Source organism: Triturus cristatus, chromosome 8, assembly GCF_964204655.1.
Source record: "Triturus cristatus chromosome 8, aTriCri1.1, whole genome shotgun sequence".
NCBI lineage: Eukaryota > Metazoa > Chordata > Amphibia > Caudata > Salamandridae > Triturus > Triturus cristatus.
Genome location: NC_140591.1, coordinates 696607300 through 696630726, shown reverse-complemented (window position 1 = coordinate 696630726; position 23427 = coordinate 696607300). Strand labels below are relative to the sequence as shown.

At 47.1% G+C, this 23427-nt stretch overlaps 1 protein-coding gene across 6 annotated transcripts in view; it reads right to left on the bottom strand.

The window, feature by feature from the left end:
• FARP1 (FERM, ARH/RhoGEF and pleckstrin domain protein 1) overlaps positions 1–23427 on the bottom strand; it is a 581296-nt gene that overhangs the window by 199365 nt on the left and 358504 nt on the right. For all 6 annotated transcript variants that reach the window (XM_085622106.1, XM_085622108.1, XM_085622109.1 and 3 more), the window contains exons 9-12: positions 17863–17958; positions 8038–8201; positions 4190–4258; positions 3547–3622 (exon numbers count right to left, since the gene is read on the bottom strand). In XM_085622106.1, coding sequence (XP_085478232.1) covers positions 3547–3622; positions 4190–4258; positions 8038–8201; positions 17863–17958 — 405 coding nt within the window. The remainder of the gene's footprint in view (positions 1–3546; positions 3623–4189; positions 4259–8037; positions 8202–17862; positions 17959–23427) is intronic.

The following is a 23427-nucleotide window of genomic DNA, read 5'->3' as shown; positions in this document are numbered from 1 at the left end:
CTACCGGGGACTGAATTCAGTGACAAAGACTGATGCACATCCGATCCCTAGGGCGGATGAATTAATTGACCGGCTGGGAGCTGCCCAATATCTAAGTACCTTTGACCTTACTTCGGGGTACTGGCAGATCTCTTTGACTGATGGAGCAAGGGAAAGGTCAGCCTTCTCCACGCCCAATGGCCACTACCAGTTCTGTGTGATGCCCTTTGGGCTCAAGAACGCACCTGCCACGTTTCAGCGCCTGGTAAACCAGATCCTCACCGGAATGGAGAGTTTCTCTGCTGCTTATCTGGATGACATAGCCGTCTTCAGTAACAGCTGGGAGGATCACTTGCGTCACCTGCAAGCTGTTCTCCAGGCCCTGAGACAAGCTGGATTGACGATCAAGGCCAGCAAGTGCCAGATCGGGCAGGGGTCGGTAGTGTACCTTGGACACTTGGTGGGTAGGGGAACGGTGCAACCCCTCCAGGCGAAGATCGAGGCCATCATGGCCTGGGAACCCCCCAAGACACAGACTGAGGTCCGAGCATTTTTGGGCCTCACGGGATACTATCGCCGCTTCGTGAAGGGGTACGGTACCATCGTAGCCCCTCTCACGGAGCTCACGTCCAAGAAACAACCTCGACGGGTAGTCTGGACGGAGGCTTGTCAGCAAGCCTTTGAGAAATTGAAGAAAGCCATGTGCGAGGCCCCGGTCTTAAGGGCCCCAGACTTTTCCAAGAAGTTCATTGTCCAGACAGATGCATCAGAACATGGCATTGGGGCAGTGTTATCGCAACTCAACGAAGAGGGTCTGGATCAACCCGTGGTCTTCCTATCCCGGAGACTACTTCCCAGGGAACAGAAGTGGAGTGCAATAGAGCGTGAAGCCTTTGCAGTGGTATGGGCTCTGAAGAAGTTGCGGCCATACCTGTTTGGCTCGCACTTCCTTGTTCAGACCGACCACAGACCCCTTCGTTGGCTGATGCAAATGAAGGGGGAGAATCCCAAGTTGTTGAGGTGGTCTATTTCCCTACAGGGGATGGACTTTCAGGTGGAACATCGGCCTGGAGTGGACCACGCCAATGCAGACGGTCTCTCAAGGTATTTCCGCCTTAGTGATGAGAACTCCCAAGGGGTTGGGTAGCTCTCCCCACTTTCAGCTGGGGGGGACGCGTGTTAGACCTGTCAGCCCTTTGGGTGGTCCCTCCTCATCATTATTTATTTTGTCCCACTTTTGCCTCAAACCCTGTTTGAATTTTTCCTTTTTGGGAACCACCAGACTTTTTCGTGTTGCTACAGATTCAGGGAGCCATTTTATCTACCCCTGAAACTTCTGTCTGAGGGCCTGGAGCACAAAATGGTGGCCACCTGTGACATCACCAGCATCCACTGGAACCTACCAGCACCTTCCAGAACATTCCAGGAGCTTCCAGAACCCTGTGACCGTTGGAGGCGGTTTAGAATGTTGGGAGGATAAGAGAGGCAGTTGGCAGTTGGAGCTGGCAGTTGGCACCTGACTGGTGAAGAGAGAGGAGCACAACAGTGAAGGAGGAAGGAGTGAAGCAGCAGGGGTGGAAACTTGTGCCTGGAGTGGGGTCCATAAACCCACCCTTGATACTTGTCCCTACTGATGGATCCCAGCCTATAGCCCTGTGTGGGAAGAAGACAGAAGAAACTTATCCTAAGGACCTGGACAGCAGGAACAGGCCTTAGAACCAAGAAAACAGCAAGATTCTGACCTGAGAACTGGTTTCCCTGGAGCCTGGCGTCGAGTAGCCGAAGACCTGGAGCCCGAGGTGGAGAAGCGGCGCTGACTGAGGTAGCAGACGTCGTACCCGGAGCCGCCTGAGGTCGTAAGAGGGCGCCGGCGGAGGTCGAGAGGAATACCAAGGGTCGAGAAGGAGGTGAACCGAGGTCGAGTGAGCGGCGTCATCGGAAGGGTGAAGTCCGCCCTCCGGAGTCGTCGGAGACCGAGGTAGAGGAGCACCGGAGGTCGGGAGTGAGGATCGCACTCCGGAGTCGCCCGGAACCTGTGAGGAAGAGCACCGGAGGTCGGGGGTGAGGATCGCACCCCGGAGTCGCCGGAAGTCGACAGCGAGGCCAGGCCGGCCGACGTCATCGGAGCCGAGAGCGCCATCGGACCGGAGCCGCCCGAAGTCGACATCGTGAAGAGACTGCCCGACGCCGTCGAATCGGAGGTCGAGATCGAACCGAGGCCACCGACATCGGACCGGAACCGCCTACCGGCGTCGACAAAGAACTGACACTGTGCCGAGGCCGCCGAGACCGAACCGGAACCGCCTCACGGCGTCGACACGACTCCAGCGGCGTCGGAACATCAGAAAAGGGCAGTAAGTGGAGTAGAGGGCGCCTAAGGCCCTGTGGAGACCTGAGAGACTACTCTAAGGGGCTAGGGAGGTGCTGAAACCCATCTGACTGTGCCTGGGGTGAACTGGGACTAACCTAGAGAGGTTGTGTGGAGAGGAAAGCCAGGGTATTGGAATTCCCCCCTTTGATCTACCTCAGTTTAGGCCTCAGCCTTTGCCTCAGCCAGGGAGTAGAACCCCCCAAGCCTTCCACACCCTACAAGCTGTGCCTGGGCCAAATCAGCCCTTAAGAATTGAAGTGTCATCTGATTCATGAGTGTGGCCGTATACTTCTAATTACTTATTGGGGATACTGTATTTATTAAGTTCTTATCTATTTATTGCTGCACTATATTTATAGGTCCACAGGACTTGTTGGTGTACAGTATTTATTGGTACAGTATTTATTACCTCAAAGTATTTAATTGTCTGTATATATTGCACTTGTATTTATGCCCTGTTATTTATGATCACCCCTATTTATTTCAGCAAACAGCAAATATTTATTTGACCTGCTCTATTTAAAAAGTTTGTATATTGTGATTGTTATTTATTTATCTAATCAGCAACTAAGAGAAAAAGAAGATAAAGACAGAATATTTTCATAATTTTTACGGTGTAGAGTCGTTTTTGGAACGGATGCACGCATGGTTATTGTATGGGTATATTGTATGCTTAGCACTGTGCCTGTTTCCTGACCACTCGAGCCAAGCTACCACAGTGTGTTCGGGGAGTCCACCACCACCCTGCGGAGTGGGAGTGGGCTGTTTCCAACACCCCTGTACAGGTAATTGTCCGTTTACCAATGGGCAGGCTCAGGTTCTATCTGTGGTACCCAGGGACAGCTCTCATGATTATTCTCTTTTTTACAAATTGAACTTCCAGTCAGTTTGCACAACCAAGGTCTTTCCTTTATTTTGTTATGTATAATCTCCACCTGATCTCTAGTTTCCTATGCATCTTTACAACCAGGGTTCTTAGTGCTGTGATAAGGACGTCCGAAGGGTGGACTTGGACAGACTATGCAACAAGACAAATAGAATACCACAACACCAACCAATCAATATTGCTACTGCCAGGTCTTACAGTTTTTAAAACATACATTTGCTAAATTTACCACTGTCCTTGAGCGTTTGCAATGCCCGGCAAGCAGAGCGGTGTCTAGTGTATCAAAGAGATTTTGAATACAGTTACTAACTTGTTTTGGCACCTCTGAAGGCTGGTCTGAAGGCTGCGCGGCTAAACTCCTGATCGAGCAGATTTTACTGTGTTTCCTAGGAAAAATCACATTAAGATGTTAGGAGCAGAACGGTAGAAGACAAAACATGACGCTCTCAAGTCCGGAAACTACAAGCTGCTTAAAAGGACCTTTTGGCGTGACGCAAATGCTAATTAAACAAAACGGACAACAAGCTGTGCACGAACAGTTAACACTTTTCTCTTTGCAGTTACAATAGTCGCAACATGGTCAAGGAGAATACAATGGCAATGAAAAAAATAGAAACATCTCGTGAGAAGCTCTCTACAGCTTTTAACCGACCTAAGCATGCTGGCTACTAGATCACACTAATCCATGAAAGACAAAAATTGCCCTCTAATGTGCATTTATAATGTTGTTGTGAATAAAGAGAATATGCAGTATTACGAGTCAGAATTTGGCTTAAGAATTTAATACAGGTTTGGTATGCTCAAATTCACACACTCTTCCTGCGATTCTTAATGCACTTACTTGTTTGTCGAATGGCGAGCTAAATTAATTGATAACAGTTTATTCAAAATGCAAGAACATTTTAGCCAATTTGTCAAACTTTAATAAAAATCCAGTATTTCATTCTTCTCACCGTTCAAACTGTACTTTTTTGTGTCCACCCTCTTTCACGTAATCGAGAACCTGCTTCTGAGTTCGGCCACTGGAATATATAGGTAAAAAGAAAAAAGGCAAAACAAAAAATCAATAACTCGTGACCACAAGTGCACAATGCGCTTGAGAGGGAGCACCTGAAACTACATCCATCAAAAACAGTGACAGCATTCTGACTTTCTGCATACGGGCTATGCGGGAGGGTAGTTCAGACTGCAGGTTAGATTCAGATTATTTAGTAATCCCAAGCTCTGAGAGGGTAATACAGGCTGAAGTTTAGATTCAGAGGGTATTTTGTAGTGTAGTACATTTAAATTATTGGATTAAATCACAATACTTTCAAAAAGTGGATGTAGGAAGTGGACTCTTTATTTGATATATCAAGAACCTGATATACAGTGTAAAGAGTCCAGGGGTTCCCTTATGAGTGGACAGGGTCTTGCTACGCAATCCCAAAATGCTCTATTAGGGTCTAGTGTGGTCGAGCAGCCTTAGGCTTAGCACAAAAGAGTGCAAGAAATTTGCAAACACACGCAATGATTCATAAATGACAACACGACTCAAGAAGGAGATCCACACCAATTTATAAAAATAGCAAGTATGTTTATATATGTTTAGGCATCAGAGAAAATCGTTCAGGTAGGTATGTTTTTAAATATAAATTCTTTTCAATTAAAAAAAGTGGGCACTGCAATTTCTGAGTTTTGCAATGTCATCCTATGGAAGGAAGAACATGTTCTGCAAACAGGAATAGTACAGCAACTTACAAGACCAATCTCCGGGAGTTATGGTGAGTGGTGGGCAAGGACCAAGGCAGCACCAGCAGTACACCACTAGCGGTATGGGGGCGGTCAGGTGCAGGGTGAAAAACAGCATAGGGAGCCGAATGTATTTCAATGGTGACCAGTCCCTGCGGAAAGAGGCTGCAGGCTCTAGCCAGGAGGCCATTTGGGCTGAACATGCAAGTGGGCTCAGGCCTAGCGATGCTTCGGGGGTGCACACATATGGTCCTCTTCTCCAAGGCCCAGGGGCGACAGGTGCAGGGGTGTCCTTAGGCATCGGGTTTTACCTTACCGGAGCCTGCATGTGGAGACAGCAGGCAACGTTGGGGAGTCCAGGAGGGGTGAAACCATGATGGCCTCGATCTCTGGAGGGTTGGCACCTTGTTGACACCGATGTTCCACTTAAACGTGGGCCGGAGGCCACGGATGCAGTGGTGACTACGGGTGTCAGGTTGTTTTTATTGATAATCAACTTTATTGGGTTTTAAAACAATGACACAATAGTTCATAACACATTAGCATACAGTACAATTCGCAATTATTATTATCTGAAGATCAGTTAACAGCGGTACTTGCATTACAGTCTGGCAGAGAGGAGACCAGATCCACAGAGACAGTAGTAACACATACAGCTGTTAGCCCACCAGGCTCAACAATATGCCCCATACTCAATCATATTTGGCCTGATACCCTCTCACTTCGAATATAGGTTTTTCCTTCGTGGCACACCAATCAAGTCCCCTCTGCCAGAGTGCCACAGTGGGGGTGGGGGCAGGGTCTTTCCATGTGGCCGCTATGTCACGTTTGGCCACCATGGAGGCCATACCCAGAAATGTTTTGTCAGCCCGAGAGCCTCCTAAACACTCCAGGACCCCCAAGATGAGGAGCAGATGAGTGAACGGGACCTCCCATCCCAGACCTACACTCAGCTTGTTCACTACATACTTCCAGTATTTGGTGAGAGCAGTGCAAGACCAGCACATGAGGTAAAAGTCAACGGGCACTTCCGCATACTGGGTGTCGGGTTTTGGCAATTCCAGAGGCCTCAGAGTCTTCTCATTTGGTGTTTCTTCAGAACCAGTCTGCTTTTACTGGAGGTCTTCAGCCTTTTTCGAAGGCAGGCAGTCGTCCCAGTTTTCTGAAGTCAACAGCTGCAGTACGAGTCAACTTTGGCGCAGTTTTCGACAAGGGATGCAGACAGGCTGGCGGGGCTGGTACCAGGTCAGTTCCTTCTTCCCTAATCTCTGCCTTTGTGGCTTTTCGGTGTCCTCTCTCTTCTTAGGTCATCTGGATCTGCTTCTCTGGTGCCAGGGCTCCCCAAATACTGAATTTAAGAGTGTTAGGGAGTGTAGGGTTGTAGCCAATGGGCTACTGACCCTCGGGTCACTAGACCCCCTATATGACTACTTCCTGTGGGAAGTGAGCATAACCATGTCCCAGAATTCTTAAGTATGCCATCACAAAAATGGCTACTTTGAAAAAATCAGGTCCACCTCACAGTAGCCCACCTTAGAGGTGGTACTAGCATGGAGGTGGCACGTCTACCTCATTAGCTGATTTTACTGTCTGTCCAGGTGCCAAGGGGGTTTTGAAGCTTAACAGCCCAAGGAGGCTAATCAGCGGTCATCCTGTGGGAGGGGGTGTTACACCATCTTCCCGGTCAGACTTTTGTTCTGGGTCTCCTGAGAGCAAATGTCTCTCAACCCAGGAGGTCAGACCAGCGTCTAGGGTTCCAGGCTGGCAGAAACCAGTCAGCAAGTACACCAGAGGCTGATAGGTTTTCAAGGGTCACCTCCAAGGTGCCCTCTGGGTGCATGTATTGGTAAATCTGACACTGGCATCCGTGTGAGTTTACCAATTCATGATATTTGTACCAAACATCCCTATTTTCAGTGAAGCCATCATGTATCTGGGGAACTCATTTTCACCAGTGTCCAGCACGTTTTAAAATAGCTTCCCTGGTCACTTGTACACAATTCGTGCTGCAGCCCTTAGGGGCCCTCTTTTGTATCTCAGGACCTAGGTGCCAGGGGTACCATTTACTAGGGACTTACAAAGCGTGCTAAACGTATTGCCAATTTGGGGAAACAATTTAACATTTTTAGGGGAAGAACACTGGTACTGGGGACTTGGTTAGCAGGAACTTATTACACTTCAGTCAAAGTTGCATCAAATAGCAGGCAAAAAGTGTGTGTGGGGGGAGGGGGGTACTGCAATAAGACCCCAGCTCCCTACAGTGGATTTCTGTGAAGCGGTCAGTTGCCTACCTTGAAATCAGACTAAGACGTACCGCGCTCATGCACACAGAACCACAAGCACACTAGAAAAAGAGCCAAATATGATTTAACAAGCTAGGTAGAGGTAATGGTTTTTCTCAACTATATCAAATTACACAATCTGTCAGCTTTCCATTATCTGTTGTCCTTGAGGAGGTAAACAGCTGCACAACATTTGTGTGGAAAAAAATGACAGCTTCTGATCCCAGAGCTGGCTAGGCCAACTTCTCATACAGACATGACGAGGTAATATTCACACTGAACCAAAGATTAGGAAAGATCATTTGATGATCCCCAGAAAGAAGCAGAAAAAGGAATTGTGTAATACAGGAAGAGTAAAAAGTACGTCGATTACACTACAAATAACATCACCTTTAAGCGCTCGAGATGGGTCGGGGAGAAGAAATCACTGGGCATGAAAAGTGCTAACGCAATGACTACATCAATAGTCCGAAAACAACACTTCACCTTGACACCGGCTCAAAGTTAACAAAAAGTAAAGCAGTGTTAAATGCAAGGGAGAAAAAAAAACAGCCCGCTCACCACAAAAGATGGGAGCACTATATTACCCTTTATGCTTGTTGAGAAGCTCTGAGCATGTTTCAGCACTATCCTTTTGAAGTACTAACCACTGCTTTGTATTAACTCATTGATAGGGTCTTCTGCAGGCTAGTGATTACAGACATCTGTGTAAGGCGCCGAACAGAGCAAGCTGCAAGAGACTTGCAGTTAACACTAGACAGTGAGAAAGTGACAGCGTGTTACATTACCTGAACCTAAAAGAGGATCCTCTGCTGAACAGAACTGGCTTCGGCTTCGGTTTGGGTTCCTCGAAGAGTCTGAAAAAGGCATGATGCTCTACACATATTTTCCAGAACGACTTGCAAAAATCACGGCTAGCCATCATGAACTCCAAAGTGTCCTGGAAAGAACTCTGTAAGGAGAGAGGATTAGAGAGCGACAGGGATTTGTGTGTGCCCCACCCCACATCAAGTGCAAAGCTGCTTCAGCTGCAGTAATGAGAAGCATTTGCATTTTCTTTAATCGCCCCAAGGTAACAATCAAGGAGAAGAGAATACTAGCGAGTGCAGTACAGCAAAGGAGTCCAGACTAGGCCTTACATAACCTATCAGAGAAGTATCACCTCAAACCCTGCTGCTCATAATCATGTGGCAATTCATTTCCATTCAGTAGAAACGTCAATCCATAAGAAGATTACAAATATAATGTATTTGTTTTGTATATTGCTACGGCAATACAAAAATCCATGAAGCGAGGGACTGGTCCATATGTATGCAGACTTTTAGCCACCGGATGTATATACTTGACAAATACAGACATTTTATAACACATATTTAGTACACTGACTGATGAGGTGGCAGGCAAAAACAATTAGTGGTTATCTGATCATTAAGAAACAATGGTTCATTGTGTGGTCTTGGAGAGACTGCAAGGCTGGAAATGTTTTAACCTGCACTGATAGACCAGCTTCCCTTTTAGGTCTAGCCTACACACAGATTCAGCTGCCTGATGTGAATTATCTCTCGTCTTTAATACAGTGCAATATACCCACCCAGTGAAAACTTTCTTCATTATCTGTTGCGATCGATTGACTTGTGTCCTCCCTCCGCTTGCATTTAGGGAACTACTGGTTTCCTTTTCTTTCAGCGCTCTATGGGAGTGCATGTATTTTCCTGCTCTCTCCCTTGTGTGCTGCTTCCCCCACTTAAATCTCCCACATTCTCTGTGTGGCTCAGAAACGCCCTCCACCCCCACAGCTAGACCATTGCTTCCCTTCTGCTTTCAAATACCTTTAACACCCTGCTCCTCCATTTACTCTCCCACTGCTCTATGGCGTTAACTTCCACCCACTCTACACCCACTCCTCCAGTGTGCCCCCCATCACATTCATTTTAACATATTTTTGAGGGGATGGGGGACGTTCTTTCCTTAACAGGTGCTTTTGTGCAAAACATTTTTTTTACATGAAAATGGAGGCTGCATTATGCCATAAGCATGTGCATTATGCATGCACATATGTAAATTATCAAGATGGGCTGCTGTAGCATCTTGACACATGCATATGTATAAATCATCCTACCTTTTTTACATTTCACCCGACCCACCATGTTTTTTCACATTTCACTTTACCCCCAAACCCTCCCCCCCCCCCCAACAGCATATTTGATTTTTTTTCCCGCTGATGTAGAACAGTATCGGCAAAAAGCATTGGCAAAGTCGATAGTCTGCGTAATTTTTTAAAGGCGAGAACTGCTGGCTAGGACAGCCCTTGTGAAACACACACTGATGGTCATGAAATACAGGAGTGCGGGTTAAACATACAAGCTGTCATTCAAATGCTGGCAGAAACTCATGCTTTCTCCTGCATTTGCATTATATGACAGCCTCTAATTAGGTCCTCAGTTATCGTCATTAGGAGTATTAGAAAGGTCCTAAAGGATCATTTAATACCTGAACGCAACCTAAAACCCTCAGGTATTTGTAGCAGATGGGACTGCAAAGACCCAAGTATCCCAAAAATTCCAATGTTCTACTACGCATACACACCATTATTTCCTGATTTCCACACAATTCCCACTTTTACCACCAAAATCCACTTTGCTAGTGATTAACATGCCAATGCAAGTACTAACAATGACCTACTTGTTTGGTCTTTGTTGAGTTTGTAGAAATAGATTTAAAATCTTTGGTCACACATTACTACTGGTCAAATGTGAGATGAAAGATGTTCAATACATTTCTCTGTGAGCTCCAAGCCAACAAAATACAGCACAAGAATAATATAAACAACCACACAACACATTCATTGTTTTGGCTTAGAATTGGTGCAAATTCAGTAGGAGAAATGGAGAGATAGTGAGATTTTTTTCTCCCACGCGAAGATGGGGTCCACTCAAATTTGGTTTAAGAACTCATCCAGCATGACCTGTGGGACTTTGCGCCTGGTACTCTGTTTGCACCCATGAACGCTTAAGGTGTCACGAGAATCCATCCCCAGGCACACTCTCACCTCTCCTCTTACAACATTCCCACTAGATTTCATCACCTTGTTCTAGTCGGGTATGACCCCCCGCCAAAGTCTAACAGTCCCTCCACCCACACCTTTTCCAGCCTGCAACTGTCCTCCCCCGACAGCTATTAAGCTCATGCAACTGTTCCTTCATACCAATACGCCTTGAATGTACCTCCCCCTCACACTACCCCAGGCCCGACACATCCCACTGCTGGTGCTGTTCCCTCACCATGCCCTAGATCCAGGAGCCACTATTCTCAAACCCCCAGAGGCTCCCTTGCTGCCACTCCTCCAACTTCCTTGTGGCATGAAGACTAAATATACATATGGAGTACATTACAAATTTAAATCTCTCTTACACCCTCACTCCTGCATCAACATCACTCCAAGAGTGCTATATGATTTGCCATTACACTCTATTTCTCAAATACATGGGTAATAGAAACTGATACATTTCTAGGATTCACGTTTAAGTCACCTGGGCTTAAAAGAAAGGCAAATGTCCAAGAGGTTTACAATACTATTACTTCCGCACCTCCATTGCTTCTCAAGCTCTACCCCAAAGCGTCCTTCATCCTTCTACTTGCACCTCATTCCTTCGATTCCTGATGGCTCCCTACAGCACCCTTACACCCCCTTATCTCCCTGGTTCCCACAGCACCACACAGAGAAGGGCGAAGGAACCCTGTGCCCAACAACCAATCAGCTGCCGAACAGGACTACAGACTCTGATCAAAATGATCACAGGTGAACATCAGAGGAAAACTTTACTGAGAATCTGCACAGACACAGACAAGACTATCACAGTTCAAACAAGGCCACTCCTCATCTACCCTTCAGTCATGTAGAAGGGTGCTAAAATATGATTTCATTTATTCCACGTGTTTATCTCACTCGATAACCACTACTCGATGCTCCTGGCAGCTACAATTACAAGACCTGTGCTGCTTTCTAATTTGATTGACAACACTCAAAATGACATTTTTTCACAATTATTACATGAAACACTAAATGATGCAAGTGAGCAATAGAAATGTGGCAATACTTGACAGCATTCACTTCGAAGAGTAGACAAAAACGGATATTCAATAATACTGTTCGATCTGCTCCAATAAATTCATGCAGGACAAAACTCTGCAAGCCAACCAAACGGTTCAAGTGAGATTGGAGTGCAGCATGTTGAAAAAAAATATTCAGACTAAGCTCTGTGGTGCTTTGTTTTCGGTCAGTAAATCCAGTTTGTGATATTAAAAATATATAGCTAACTGAAAGAGCCAAAACAGGTGTTGGGGATATAGTGTGCCTAAGACATGTAACAAGTTACTTACCTTCGGTAATGCTCTTTTTGAGGGATACTAAACACAGATTTCTCACCTGGAATTTGGAGTACTCAAAAAGCAGTGCTGCTGCACACCGGTAGGTGACTGCTGGTCCCTTCAGTTCTTCTACAGAAGCGATGAGAGCTGTATAGAAGCGTCACCCAAGGGATGTCAGATAGAATATCGATGACAAAAATATCATGTGGACAGAATATTGTGTCAAAAATCTAGAGAACCAAAATATCAAGAAGGTAAGTGCAAATAATAGGTAAACATAGAATTACTATTATTAATCCACAACTACATACAATGAAGATATATATGTATCTTCAATGTATATATATGTGGAGTTACGCATAGTAAAACTTTGTTTTCTCATAGAAACTTACCTTCACAATATTTTGGTCCTCGATTTTCTTGACACAATATTTTGCGCACACAATATTTGTTCCTTGATATATTGTTCAAACCCCCACCTATGAGTGCGGACGTCAGTTACTCTTCCTAAGCATATCAGAAACCTAAAAAATAGAGCCTATTCGCGAATTGGAAGAACCAGTATACAGATTCCTAAAATTGTGATCTTTTAAGATGGAAAGAGACCAGTCCACAGAACGGGAAGACAGAAGGGGGAGATGAATCCGTGGTTAGATAGAGTACCCATCAGAAAGAGGAATACCGAAGGTCAGTAACTTGTTCTTCCGATGGATATTTCTGAACACAGATTTCTCACCTTATGAATAGAGACCAAAGTAGTAGTAGGTGCTAGGATAACTTCAACGACTTCAAAAGGGAGTAAAAGGAGTTTAACTGTCACTGCTCTAGCTCCACGCATGAAGGTTCAGGCTGCACAGGCCCGGTGCAAGACCATGCCCTGCTGCTGCGACAGAAGGGCCTCACGGATAGGTAGACTGATCGGAGGACAGATGCTCAAGCCCAGAAGTTCCAGATACCACATTCTACTAGCCCAATCCAGATCCACAAGGAAGACTTGGGTCTGGAAGTTCCTGATCTTTTCCAGCACTCAGAGCAAGAGTGGCAGTGGCAAAAAGGCAAACAGGAGTCCATTGCTCCACTCCATGCGGAATGTGTCTCCAAGGGACAGCCTTCTTGGGAACTCCACCACACAAAAGCTTGGACATTGAGCTTTTTAGGTGGTGGAAAAAGGATATGGGCAGGGTTCAACCCATTCGTGGAATACAACCTGCTTCACCTCCAGGTGTAACTGCCATTTGCTAGCTGCCAGGTGTCGTCGGCTGTGTTTGTCCGTCCTGGCATTTAAAGATCCTGCCAGGTGGTATACCACCAAGGATATGCATTGTCGATTCAGCCAGTTCCAGAGATATTGAGCCTCCAGGCACTGGACCCATGAACCCACCACTCCCTTCTTGTTGAAGTCCAACATGATAGCTGTGTTGTCCTGCACCAGAACCTGCACCAGCCTACCTTTGTGGCTGGTAAGAAGACCTTTATCATCAAGCGGATGGCCCAAAACTCCTGCAAGCTTGTGTGGAGGTGGGTTTCTGCCAGTGACGGGAGTCCTGTGATCTCCACCTGTCTGCAATGACATCCCCAACCTAGCAGTGACGCATTCGTCACGTCAACTCTGGGTGCAGCAAGGAGAGGGTCAGCCACTTGTTCAATTGCGGTTAGACAGACACCACTGCAGATCTTTCACAGTCTCCTCTGACATCGGGATGGAATCAGGCAAGTTCCACTGGTGCTCAGCCCAGCAAGACTTCAGGCCACAGCAGGCATGGTCGGCATGCAGGAGGTTGGAAGGCCAAGAAGCTTCAGAGCCATACTCACCGAGACCCAGGACAGAGGCTGAAACATCAGGATCATAGCTCTAATGTCCTGGACTCGCTGGTCTAAAGAAAAGGCATGAAAGCGCACAGTATCCAGGATGGCTTCGAAGACTTCGGCAGGTTGACTGAGAACCACAATGATGTCAAGAGGTTACCAGTCATCTGGAGGTTGTCTGTGACAGACTGTGCAAGCATGCCTTCAATAGCCAGTCATCAAGGCAGGAGAGGACTGGTATCCGACCACAACCACCACCATCACCTTTCTGAACACCATAAGGGCACTGGTGAAACAGAAAAGAAGCACAGCAAAATGAAAGTGCTTGTGGCCCACCATGAACTGTAGGTAGTGCCTGTGGGTCTGCAGGATGGGGGATGTGAAAATAAACGTCCTGAAGGTCTACGTTACCATTCAGCTTTCGTTATCCATGGCAAAACGAACCTGAGCCAGGGTGAGCATCTTGAATTTTTCAATGTGCAGGAAGGTGTTAATAGGGCAAAGTTACAGGATAAAGAAAAAGTCTTTGTCCTTATTCAGCTGAAGGAAGTAGCAGAAATAAACCCCCATCCATACTTCCAAAGCCAGTAAACACGCTCTATGGCTCCTTTGGCCAAAAAAAGCCTGCACTCTGTCATAAGATGGACAGGTGGTCTTCCAAAGGTGTTCTTGTGTAGATGGCAGGTGTGGTGGCTTGAAAAGGAAAAAGGAATGGACCTGCATAGCCTCTCTGGACATTCTACAGGACACATTCGTCAGATGAAATGAATAGCTGATCCTGCCTCCTATTGGATGGATATGTGCCGCTAAGGATGCAGTAAAGGGGTTTCGAGGTTATTGCTAGATGGGCAGAGGACTGGAGAGTATGCTGCACTGGATGGCCAAGTCGCTGTCTGGCCTGACCAAACAAGCACTGGCATAGCCAATAGGTCTCGCTTTTGGGACCTTATAAGTATTTAGTTATGCAGCACAATATCCGTGGTGCAACAACATCAACAGTTGCATGCCTAAACACTTATAAGGTCCCAAAGGCAAGACATCCCCTTTCCCTACTGCATTTATTTCTATTTAAGAATGGAAATAGCGTTTAATCGAAAGTGAAAGTGAGAGTGCTTTTATTTTTAGAATATTCGCTCTGCCCAGTGCGATCGCCATCCTAAGAATTCTTGTTTGACAGGCATTAAGTCAGTAGAATCATGTTCTGCGGCCATTTCCGAAGAAGCGAAGACAGAGCGGAGGGGTGGCTCAGCACCAGAAAGTGAAAGTCTCCCGAGTGGCAGCTTCTCTATAACAGAAGATACTTTCATTTCTTCCAAAGTGTTGTCATTCTGCCAAAGTCCCGCTTGCTTTGGTGAACACTGCCTTCAACAGCACTCAGCTGTATCAATCTTCTCAACTTAAGGACCAGTTTGAATACGAGCAAGCAAAGCAGCACAAAAAGAAAAATGGAGAGACCCAAAACTTGCATCCTAAAAGGGGTCGGGGGTGGCGACGGCGGGAACGGATGAGGTAAGCTCGTGAGTGGTGCGCACGCTTGGGACATGAGCAGCCCATTTGTTTTCAATTATCGCGCCCGCGTCTGGGCACGATAATGGAAAACAGATGTGGCTCGTGAGTGTAACTGCAAGCCTTAGGCCATGGGTGGTTACATTGGCTGGGAAAGGCGGGATATGCGCCTGCCTTTACCCACTTGCGTGCTGTCTTTTAAGGAAGACGCATGCAAAGGCCAATGGAATGACAGGACTTAAAGCATGAGCTTGTTCTCTCGTGCGCGAAGTGCTGGTCAGCTCCAAGAGGCCGTGTCCTTAGAGCAGCGCATGCGCGCTGCGCTAAGGCGCGGCCTAAAAAGGACTGGGAGGCCTGTTGTGAGGGCAGTGGAGCCTGACACTGTCTGTATGTCTAGAGATGGGTGTATTCCCTAATAGGGTGAAAATGTTGTGGAAATTGCCAGAGTGGAGCTGAAAGGCCCAAAGAGCACTTGGAGTTCCGCCAGGGCAGAATCTGCCTTTTCAACAAACAAGAAGGAGCAGTCGAAAGTCATGTCCCATTAAGGATGCCTGGACGTCCCAAGAGAAGCCTGTGGGCCTCCATCCTTGTGGCATGTCTGAGCAGCACACTTGTTCCCATAGCCCGACCTAGATAATCTGTGGAGTCTAGGCCTGAGCAGATGACTAAGTTGGCTGTATCCCGACAATCTTCAATGTTTTGGGCGAAAGAAGCACATAATTCGTCAGGGACCACAGGTAATAGGTCACAAATTGTTTGGGTGTAGCACAAAAAAAGCAGCTTGCATTAACAGACTTCAAGGAAAGATTGACCGAGAAGAATATTCTCTTGTCAAACATATTTACAAGTTTTGACTCCCTGTCAGGAGCTCACTCTACTGGCGGGGAGCTACACAAGCAAAGCTTTCAGGGGTTGAATACTGAATTAAGAAATACAGGTCACTTGTTGGTTGACTGGGGGCCCGAGCATGGTTTAGCCCAAGTACGCAAAAGACTGTCAGGGAGGGCCTCATTAAAAGGAAAAAGAGGTTCTGTTGGTGCCTGGCTAGGCTGCCGGACCTGTGTCAGTACATTTGTTTTTGCCTCCACAGAAAGCAGGTGATTATCAAGGACATCAGCAGGTCTCTTCATCATAGTGGAGAAAAAGGCTTTCTTCTGTTGCTTGCCCAGGAGGGCCAATGCCTGTCGGCATTCTGGAAGTCCAAGTACAGACTGTCTTCATCAAAAGGAGCGCTAAACTATTCCCAATCCCAACACTGTCGTCTCCATATGGCTAGCTCTGGTCGGAGTTCAAGCCAAAAAGCTGAACTAGTGTCTGTGCATGCCTGCATGGCAGTGGAATCGTGTCTGAGTTTGATGGATTCAATTATGGTTGTGCCACGTCAAAGTCTGGAAGTGGCCTTGGTAGAAGTCGAGACGAAGTCAGCAAGAGTCTGATGCCACAATGGGTTGCGGTTCCTCTTCCGTCGCCATCGGTGCTGGAGTTGATATTCGAGGGGTAGGCGAAGATTTCCAGTTGGGCCTTAAGCTGGCACTGATGCCGATATAGTACCCGAAGTGGGTTCAAGGGTAACAGCACAGTGTGCAAACTCACCTGCAGTAACACGATTGGAGGCCCCTGCTGATCGTTGGGGATCTGTGGGGCCCAAAATGCACTATAAATGCACAGCATGGCCTCCCTAAAGGTTCTGAACTGCTGCGACACCACGGAAGGACCCAGGAACTCGGAGTGCATCAGGACCAAAATGGAATCAGCTTCTCAGTGGAAAGTGAGCAACAAATGGAGACATGGTGATGCCGTCGCACCTTTGCTGGAGAATGAGAGGGGCAGGAAGGGGCAGAGTCCCGCGCTGACTGTTTGTGTTTCTTCTTTGACTTTCCCAATGATTTTGACAGCAAAGATCTGCTGTGGGAACAACTTCAGGAGTGGGTACACACTCTTAACTTCAATCTGGAGTGGGGCTGGCATGGAGCTTTTCTGGGGCTTCGCAACGTAGAGCTTTAGTTGGCATTCTTGGAGGGCCTTTGTGTTCACCTGGGCCCAGTAGTCATAGGTTGTGGAGTTGTGCGGCAAACCCCAGCACCAGAGGCACACCTTGTGGCGATCTGACACAAACATATGTTTGCAGCAGTCCCTACAAGGTTTGAACCCTGCCATTTTTGGGGCAAACATGTACCTTGCACTTATAAGCAGCTCTACTCATCACTTCAGTAGCCGAACAGAGTTGCATGACGCTACTTACCAGTGTGCAAGAACACTGCTTTTCAGGTTTGCTGGACCCAGACTGGAGCCTGGGGACAGTCACAAGGTGAAGAGTTTGCAGTTCGAAGTATCCTCAGAATTTTAATTTTTTCACATTAGCAAGGTTAACATTTAAGATTTGGAAATGTCATTTAGTTATCCCTTTAAAAAAAAAGCACGTTTTATGAAGCACATTGCCAATACGCTGGAAGTGGCTTAAGAAACATCAGTTATCCATCTTGCCAAAGTCTTGAGCCCCTCTGTGCGGGGTGATTGGGGCAGAGGAGAAAGCCTTGCATCTAACTGGGCAGCAGGATGGAGGGACAGTTTCAAGAGAACTGGCCTGGCCTAACTAAACACATGGAGACCAAACCTATTTCAGTCTTATAAACTCTCGGACCCTTCCTCGCTTACCAGACCAAATGGAGAAACTTCTATTGGGAAGAGAAACCAGATAATTATATTTACTATCAACACTAAGCCTTGACGTCTATACTTCCCAAAATAGAAGAGTACATCGTCCAAGTACCACAGCGGGCATTTTGTTTACACAAATGACAGCATATAAACTAATTTAGGGAAGAACTCAATGTTTTACATCAATTAACAGGATTTCAGTAGGCTGCCTCTAAAGTCTACGGGGCTATATAAAATTTGATAATAAATGATAGATAAATAAATGAAGTACTTACGTTAGCATCGGGGCGCAGCTTTATCAGAAAGCGCTTCCTCTTGAAACTCAACTTCCGTACCTTTGCCCAGTTGAAGGCATTGATCTTTGTGTGACCCTAAGGAGGGAAACATCATGTTACTGGCTGTGACTCTTTTTTGCAGGGATTTATTTGTAAGCTGGGTTTAAATCTACCTCGTTAAAGCAGAAATGATCCACAGGATGAGGAGTATTTAATACTGCGCGGTTACATGAGAAAGAAAGAAATACATGAGGGAAAGTTACCCAGAGGTGATAGTCATACAAGAGCAGATAGCTCCTACCTATTACCTGTGGAAACAGTGCACAAAGGGGGTAAGGACCAAAAACGGGTTCCCTAACTGCTAGAAGAGTGCATGACCCTTGGATAAACAATAGTCTACATAGCTCTGCCCACTCATGCTTATCCTGCACGTCGACCTTAGTGTCTACATGATGAGCCACCCAGTAGAAGCACCAATGGCCAATGCTATATTGGGGAAGTGATGGCTGTGTTAGCAGATAGGGACTCTAGACAAACAGAACTGGAGTCTGAATAGAGGTCTCTCTCATATATGTGCTCTACCCCATTCTCTACCTCTAGAGCCTTGCAATTAGGAGAAAAAAACAGTTGCAGTGGAAATTACCCTGCTGTGAATCAGTCTGCAGATAAACACTTTGGGGCATATGCATCAACATTAGCATTTGCGATTCCTTATTAGCGAAAAATAAGGAATCGCTAATAAGGAATAGCAAAAGGCTATGCATGTAGGAATCGCTATTCAAATAGCGATTCCTTAACATTCCTTATTACCGAATCGGTAATACCGAATCGGTAATAAGGAATACCTACCCATTCATTCCTATGGGCTTGGAGGCCCATAGGAATGAATGTAAAGCCATTCTGTATTAGCGATTCGGTATTACCGAATCGCTAATAGCTGGAGCACTTTCAAGGGTGCCAGGGTGTCAAAAGGACACCCTGTTGCACCCCTGAAAATGATATGTGCACATATGTTGCACACACACATGCTCTAAGGGCATGTGTGTGCGCAACATGAAACTTTGAAAAATGCACAAAAGTGCATTTTTCAAAGTTTTTGCAAATTACCATGCAGTTCATCTTCATGGTAATTTGCTCCCCTTATTAGCGAAATCGCTAATTTTTTAACTTTGATGCATTGCATTTAAGGAATCTCACTTTGGGATTCCTTAAATGCAATCGCTATTTAAGGAATCGGTATTTAAGGAATCCCTATTTAAAGAATCGCTATTTAAGGATTCCTTAAATACCGATTTCTGCTTTTGGGTTGATGCATTGGGATTGGGTATTTTTTACTTAATACCGGGAGCTAATAAGGAATCGGTATTTTACCGACTGGATTTTGGCTTGATGCATAAGGGTGCTGGTTTTGAAAAGTTTTACTAAATTTGAGGATATTGTTAGATGAGAGATTGTAGCAGTAATGTTTACAGAACACTGTAAAGTGACACATTATGCCACCCTACAGATTCCCCATCTTTATTAGGATGCATACCTTCAACAAAAGATGCTTTTCTGGTTAAGGATTGGATTTCACCTTATTTAAGTGAGAAAACGCAAGTAAAATCATTCTAAAACTCTTTTGGAGTCAAAAGATGCTACCTCAGAGCCAGGATTCCAACAGCTGATAACTCCACTAACCAACTATTTAAAATCCTGAGAAAACTTGTTACACAAACCACACTTAGATAGCATCTCCTCCAACAGAACAATTGGCACTATCATTCGTAAAATTCTACCCCCACCTCTCAGATGAAATCCAGATAGTTTGGACAAACATTTTAAACTGAAGCATCAGAAACAACACCCAATAAACAGCTTACAAGCCATCAACACCCATATCAGAATCCCGCACATTCATTCAATACTTGGCCACGTAGAGCCATCCAGCAGGTCTGTTTTCGTACATATTCTAATGTCTTAACTTTTCTAAGGAAAAATCTCAGGCAGTCCTCATGCAATGGATAAAATGACTCTGACACACTCAACAATTACCTCTCAAACCAGTGCTTCCCACTGGTACTCATTCTTGGGGACCAGCCTTTATTTTTCTCACCAGACATTTACCAACAGAAAGAGAGGGTGAAAACATACAAAGGAGGATGGAAGGAGGAAGAGAAAAAAGGAAAACCTGTCACAAAAGGAGAAAACAGGAACCTGTAGACTAATATAAAGGTGCAGGGAGTGTCTGGTAGTGACTTAAAGAGGCTTGAGGTGGATTCAACAATACGCAGCCTTGGTTTTCAGTGTGCTGGTTGCGGGCGTCTGAGCAGAGCTTTGGACCCTGCTCTCATTCTTTCACAAATGAAGCGCCGTAACAAGAACTAAATACTGGACATAGGCCAACTGGGCTGAGCCATAAGAGTAATCAAATTGTTGGTTGGCATAAAAACCACCACCACAACATCCATTGCAAACCACCAGTCCCAAAACAAGACCAAAACAATAGGAAAATAATTTGACTCCAAATTAAATATGGAACCATAGTTAAAACAAAAGACCTGAACCAGCCAATAGGATATTAGACTCCAAAAGAAACCAAGAAAGTTACTAATGGAATGAAAGAGGCAGAAATATTGAGGGAAAACAGATGACACCAACAGCATGTACACTGGCCAGACAAGATGCTTAACTCACAGAAAGATCAAACCGCCAACTGCAAAAAGAATAACATTCTAAAGACAAATTGAAAACAGGGGTCATTTCACACATATTTGACTCTGTGAACCTACATTGTTTTAAATCCAAGTTATGAACTAAACTCACATATGCCGCTACAATTCATACGCTCCAATGTTTTTACTGCTTTCAACGCCAACACATACCTCAAAAAACAGATCTAACATAACATCCAATACCTAAACTCTCAGGTTAGCTTTGTGTGGGACCCGGCCTCGTGGCGTGGGCCTCCCTGACCGTTAGCATCCCAGCCCAACCCGTGCACCACTCTTGCTCCCTGGTTGTCACCGCCCTGTCCGAACCACCCCATCCATGAACCCACAGGGAGATGAAACTCCCCCGCAACCACCACCGACCCTCCCGGTGCCAGATGCTTCCCCACCCCGTAGCACCCGAAGACCTCCGGCCACCATGTCCCGATGGCCAGCCCGGGCCCCCAGCGAAACCTAGATGCGCCATGCCCGGCCGAGGGAGAGAGAGCCCCCCCCCCCAAGCAAGATAGGGAGGAGTAGTCTCTGTCACACCTCTGACCTCCTCTCAGAAGAGGGTTTCGATCGCCCTCCGGGCCCCCGGGGAGCTGGCTCCACACATGCTGGGTGTCTGGAGTCCCTCCAGATAAAACTTGAAAGGATCAAAGAGCCGGGCGGCAGGAAATCCCAACACACCGCCCCCAGGCGCCAAGACCCCTCTCTACGAGGACTCAGGACTTCAAAGAGAAGAAGGCGTATAACAAGGGGTGCTCGGGCACTGACGGAAGAGAAGATCTGGACTAAGAGAGCCTGCTGACCTGGTCGCAGCTCGACGAATCTAAAAGGAAGAACGCTACCCGAACCTTGAAAACCTGACAAGCCCTGCTGACTTCGTCGCGGCTCCCGCTTGGCAGAGACCAACTTCTGCCGGAACCATCGGAGCCCTGCTGACGTCGTCGCGGCTCCCGGGAACACGGAGAACACCTGAGCCCTGCTTAGTGACTCGCGGCTCCCCTAACCCTAAGAACGGCGAGCCCTGCTGACTTCGTCGCGGCTCCCGCTTGGCAGAGCCCAACTTCTGCCGGAACCATCGGAGCCCTGCTGACGTCGTCGCGGCTCCCGGGAACACTGAGAACATCGGAGCCCTGCTGAGAGACTCGCGGCTCCCCTAACCCTAAGAACGGCTGAGCCCTGCCGAGTGAATCGCGGCTCCCCGAAGATCATCAGACCTACGGTTCCTTCCTGCCTGAGCCCTGCTGACGTGGTCGCGGCTCGAGAGTACACTGGTCCGGCTGGACCCAAGACCGTAACGTATCCCCCGGCTCGAGGATTGAGAGCTGTGCGAAGGATACTCGGCATTGACCCTGAACCTAGAGACTGTCCCGCTACCCCAAACCCCTACCAAGACATTACGAACGCTTGTTTTGTTGACTAAAGGCTAAATCACAGATCATAAGGATCCAGAGAACCTGTAGATAAAGAGATCCGTTCTACTGAAACCTACTGTGTGGTGTCCCTTTGTCAAGTGGTGCAAGCTCAGCGCATGCGATCCTAGGTACGAGACCCTTCCCTGAAAGGGCCTCCCTGCCAGTGCTCGGCCTTGTTCTGGGAGAGGTGGGTCACGGAGTGGTCAGGAACGTGTTCTGCATCCCCTCCCTGAGATCGCCCCTTCTAACATTTGGTGGCAGGCGACGGGATCCGAGCCGACACCTAGAGATCGTACAGTAAACGGCTGACGCACTACCCAACAAAGATGGAAGAAAGAACCAACGCGAGTTCTACGTTCCAAGAGGACCGGTTGGAAGAATATACGCACCGAGAATTAAAACAGTTTTGCAAAGACCTTGAAATCGCTACCACCGGATTAAGCACAAAAGAAGATTTCCAGAAAGCGTTGAAGGCCTGGGTAGAGTCCGGAGCTTCCCTTCCCCAACCCGAAGGAGACGGTCGAGAGGTGGAGTCGCCGAACGAGCTCCGAAGCACCCCGGTAAGGAGCAACGCCCCAGAGGGGGGCCTATCCCCGGAAGAACTAGCGGACCGAGAAAGGAGCCGCAGCCACAAACTAGAACTGGCCAAGCTAAAGATAGAGGGAGAGCTAAAATTGGCCGAGAAAAAGATAGCTGTAGAACAGTTACGCCTACAGGGGGAACTAGAGGAGAAGAAACTCCAGCGAGAACACGAAGAAAAAAAACTTCAACTGGAACATGAGTGCAGCCTAAAAGAGATCTAGCTCAAGGCCAGGAGTGAGGAATCCAGACCCCCGGGGAATCGAGAGACCTCTCCCCCGGTGGAACCAAAGATCCACATCCCCAAGGATGTGGTGAAAGAGTATTACAAGAACGACGACATCCAGCAATGGTTCAAGGCCTACGAGGTTGCCATGACCTCCCACCGAGTTCCACAGAGGGATTGGGGGGGCTGGCTTGTGGGGCCGGTTCCTGAGCGAGGGGAGAGACACCCTGCTAGACCTGCCCTCCACCGTGCTGAATTCCTACAGCCACATGAAAGAGGCCCTATTAGCGAGATATGGACTCACCCCCGAGATGTATCGGCAACGGTTCAGAGACTGCAAAAAGATACCCGGTACTACGTGGGTGGAGTACGTGAACTTTTACAGCAGGGCCTTGGACGGGTGGATCAAGGGCAGCAAGGTCTCCACCTTTGAGGAGCTGTTCGACCTAATCGCTTGGGAACACTTGTCCGCAAATTGCTTTGTAGAGTTACGCCAACATCTCCTCGACAGCAAGCTCACAGATCCGCGGAAACTGGCAGTTGAAGCTGACCGCTGGGTGAACACCCGGGCCCCCCGGGCCCCGTGGGAGACTACGACCGCCACAGTCAGGGACCTCCCCGCCAGAGGGGTGGGGGGAACCAGGGA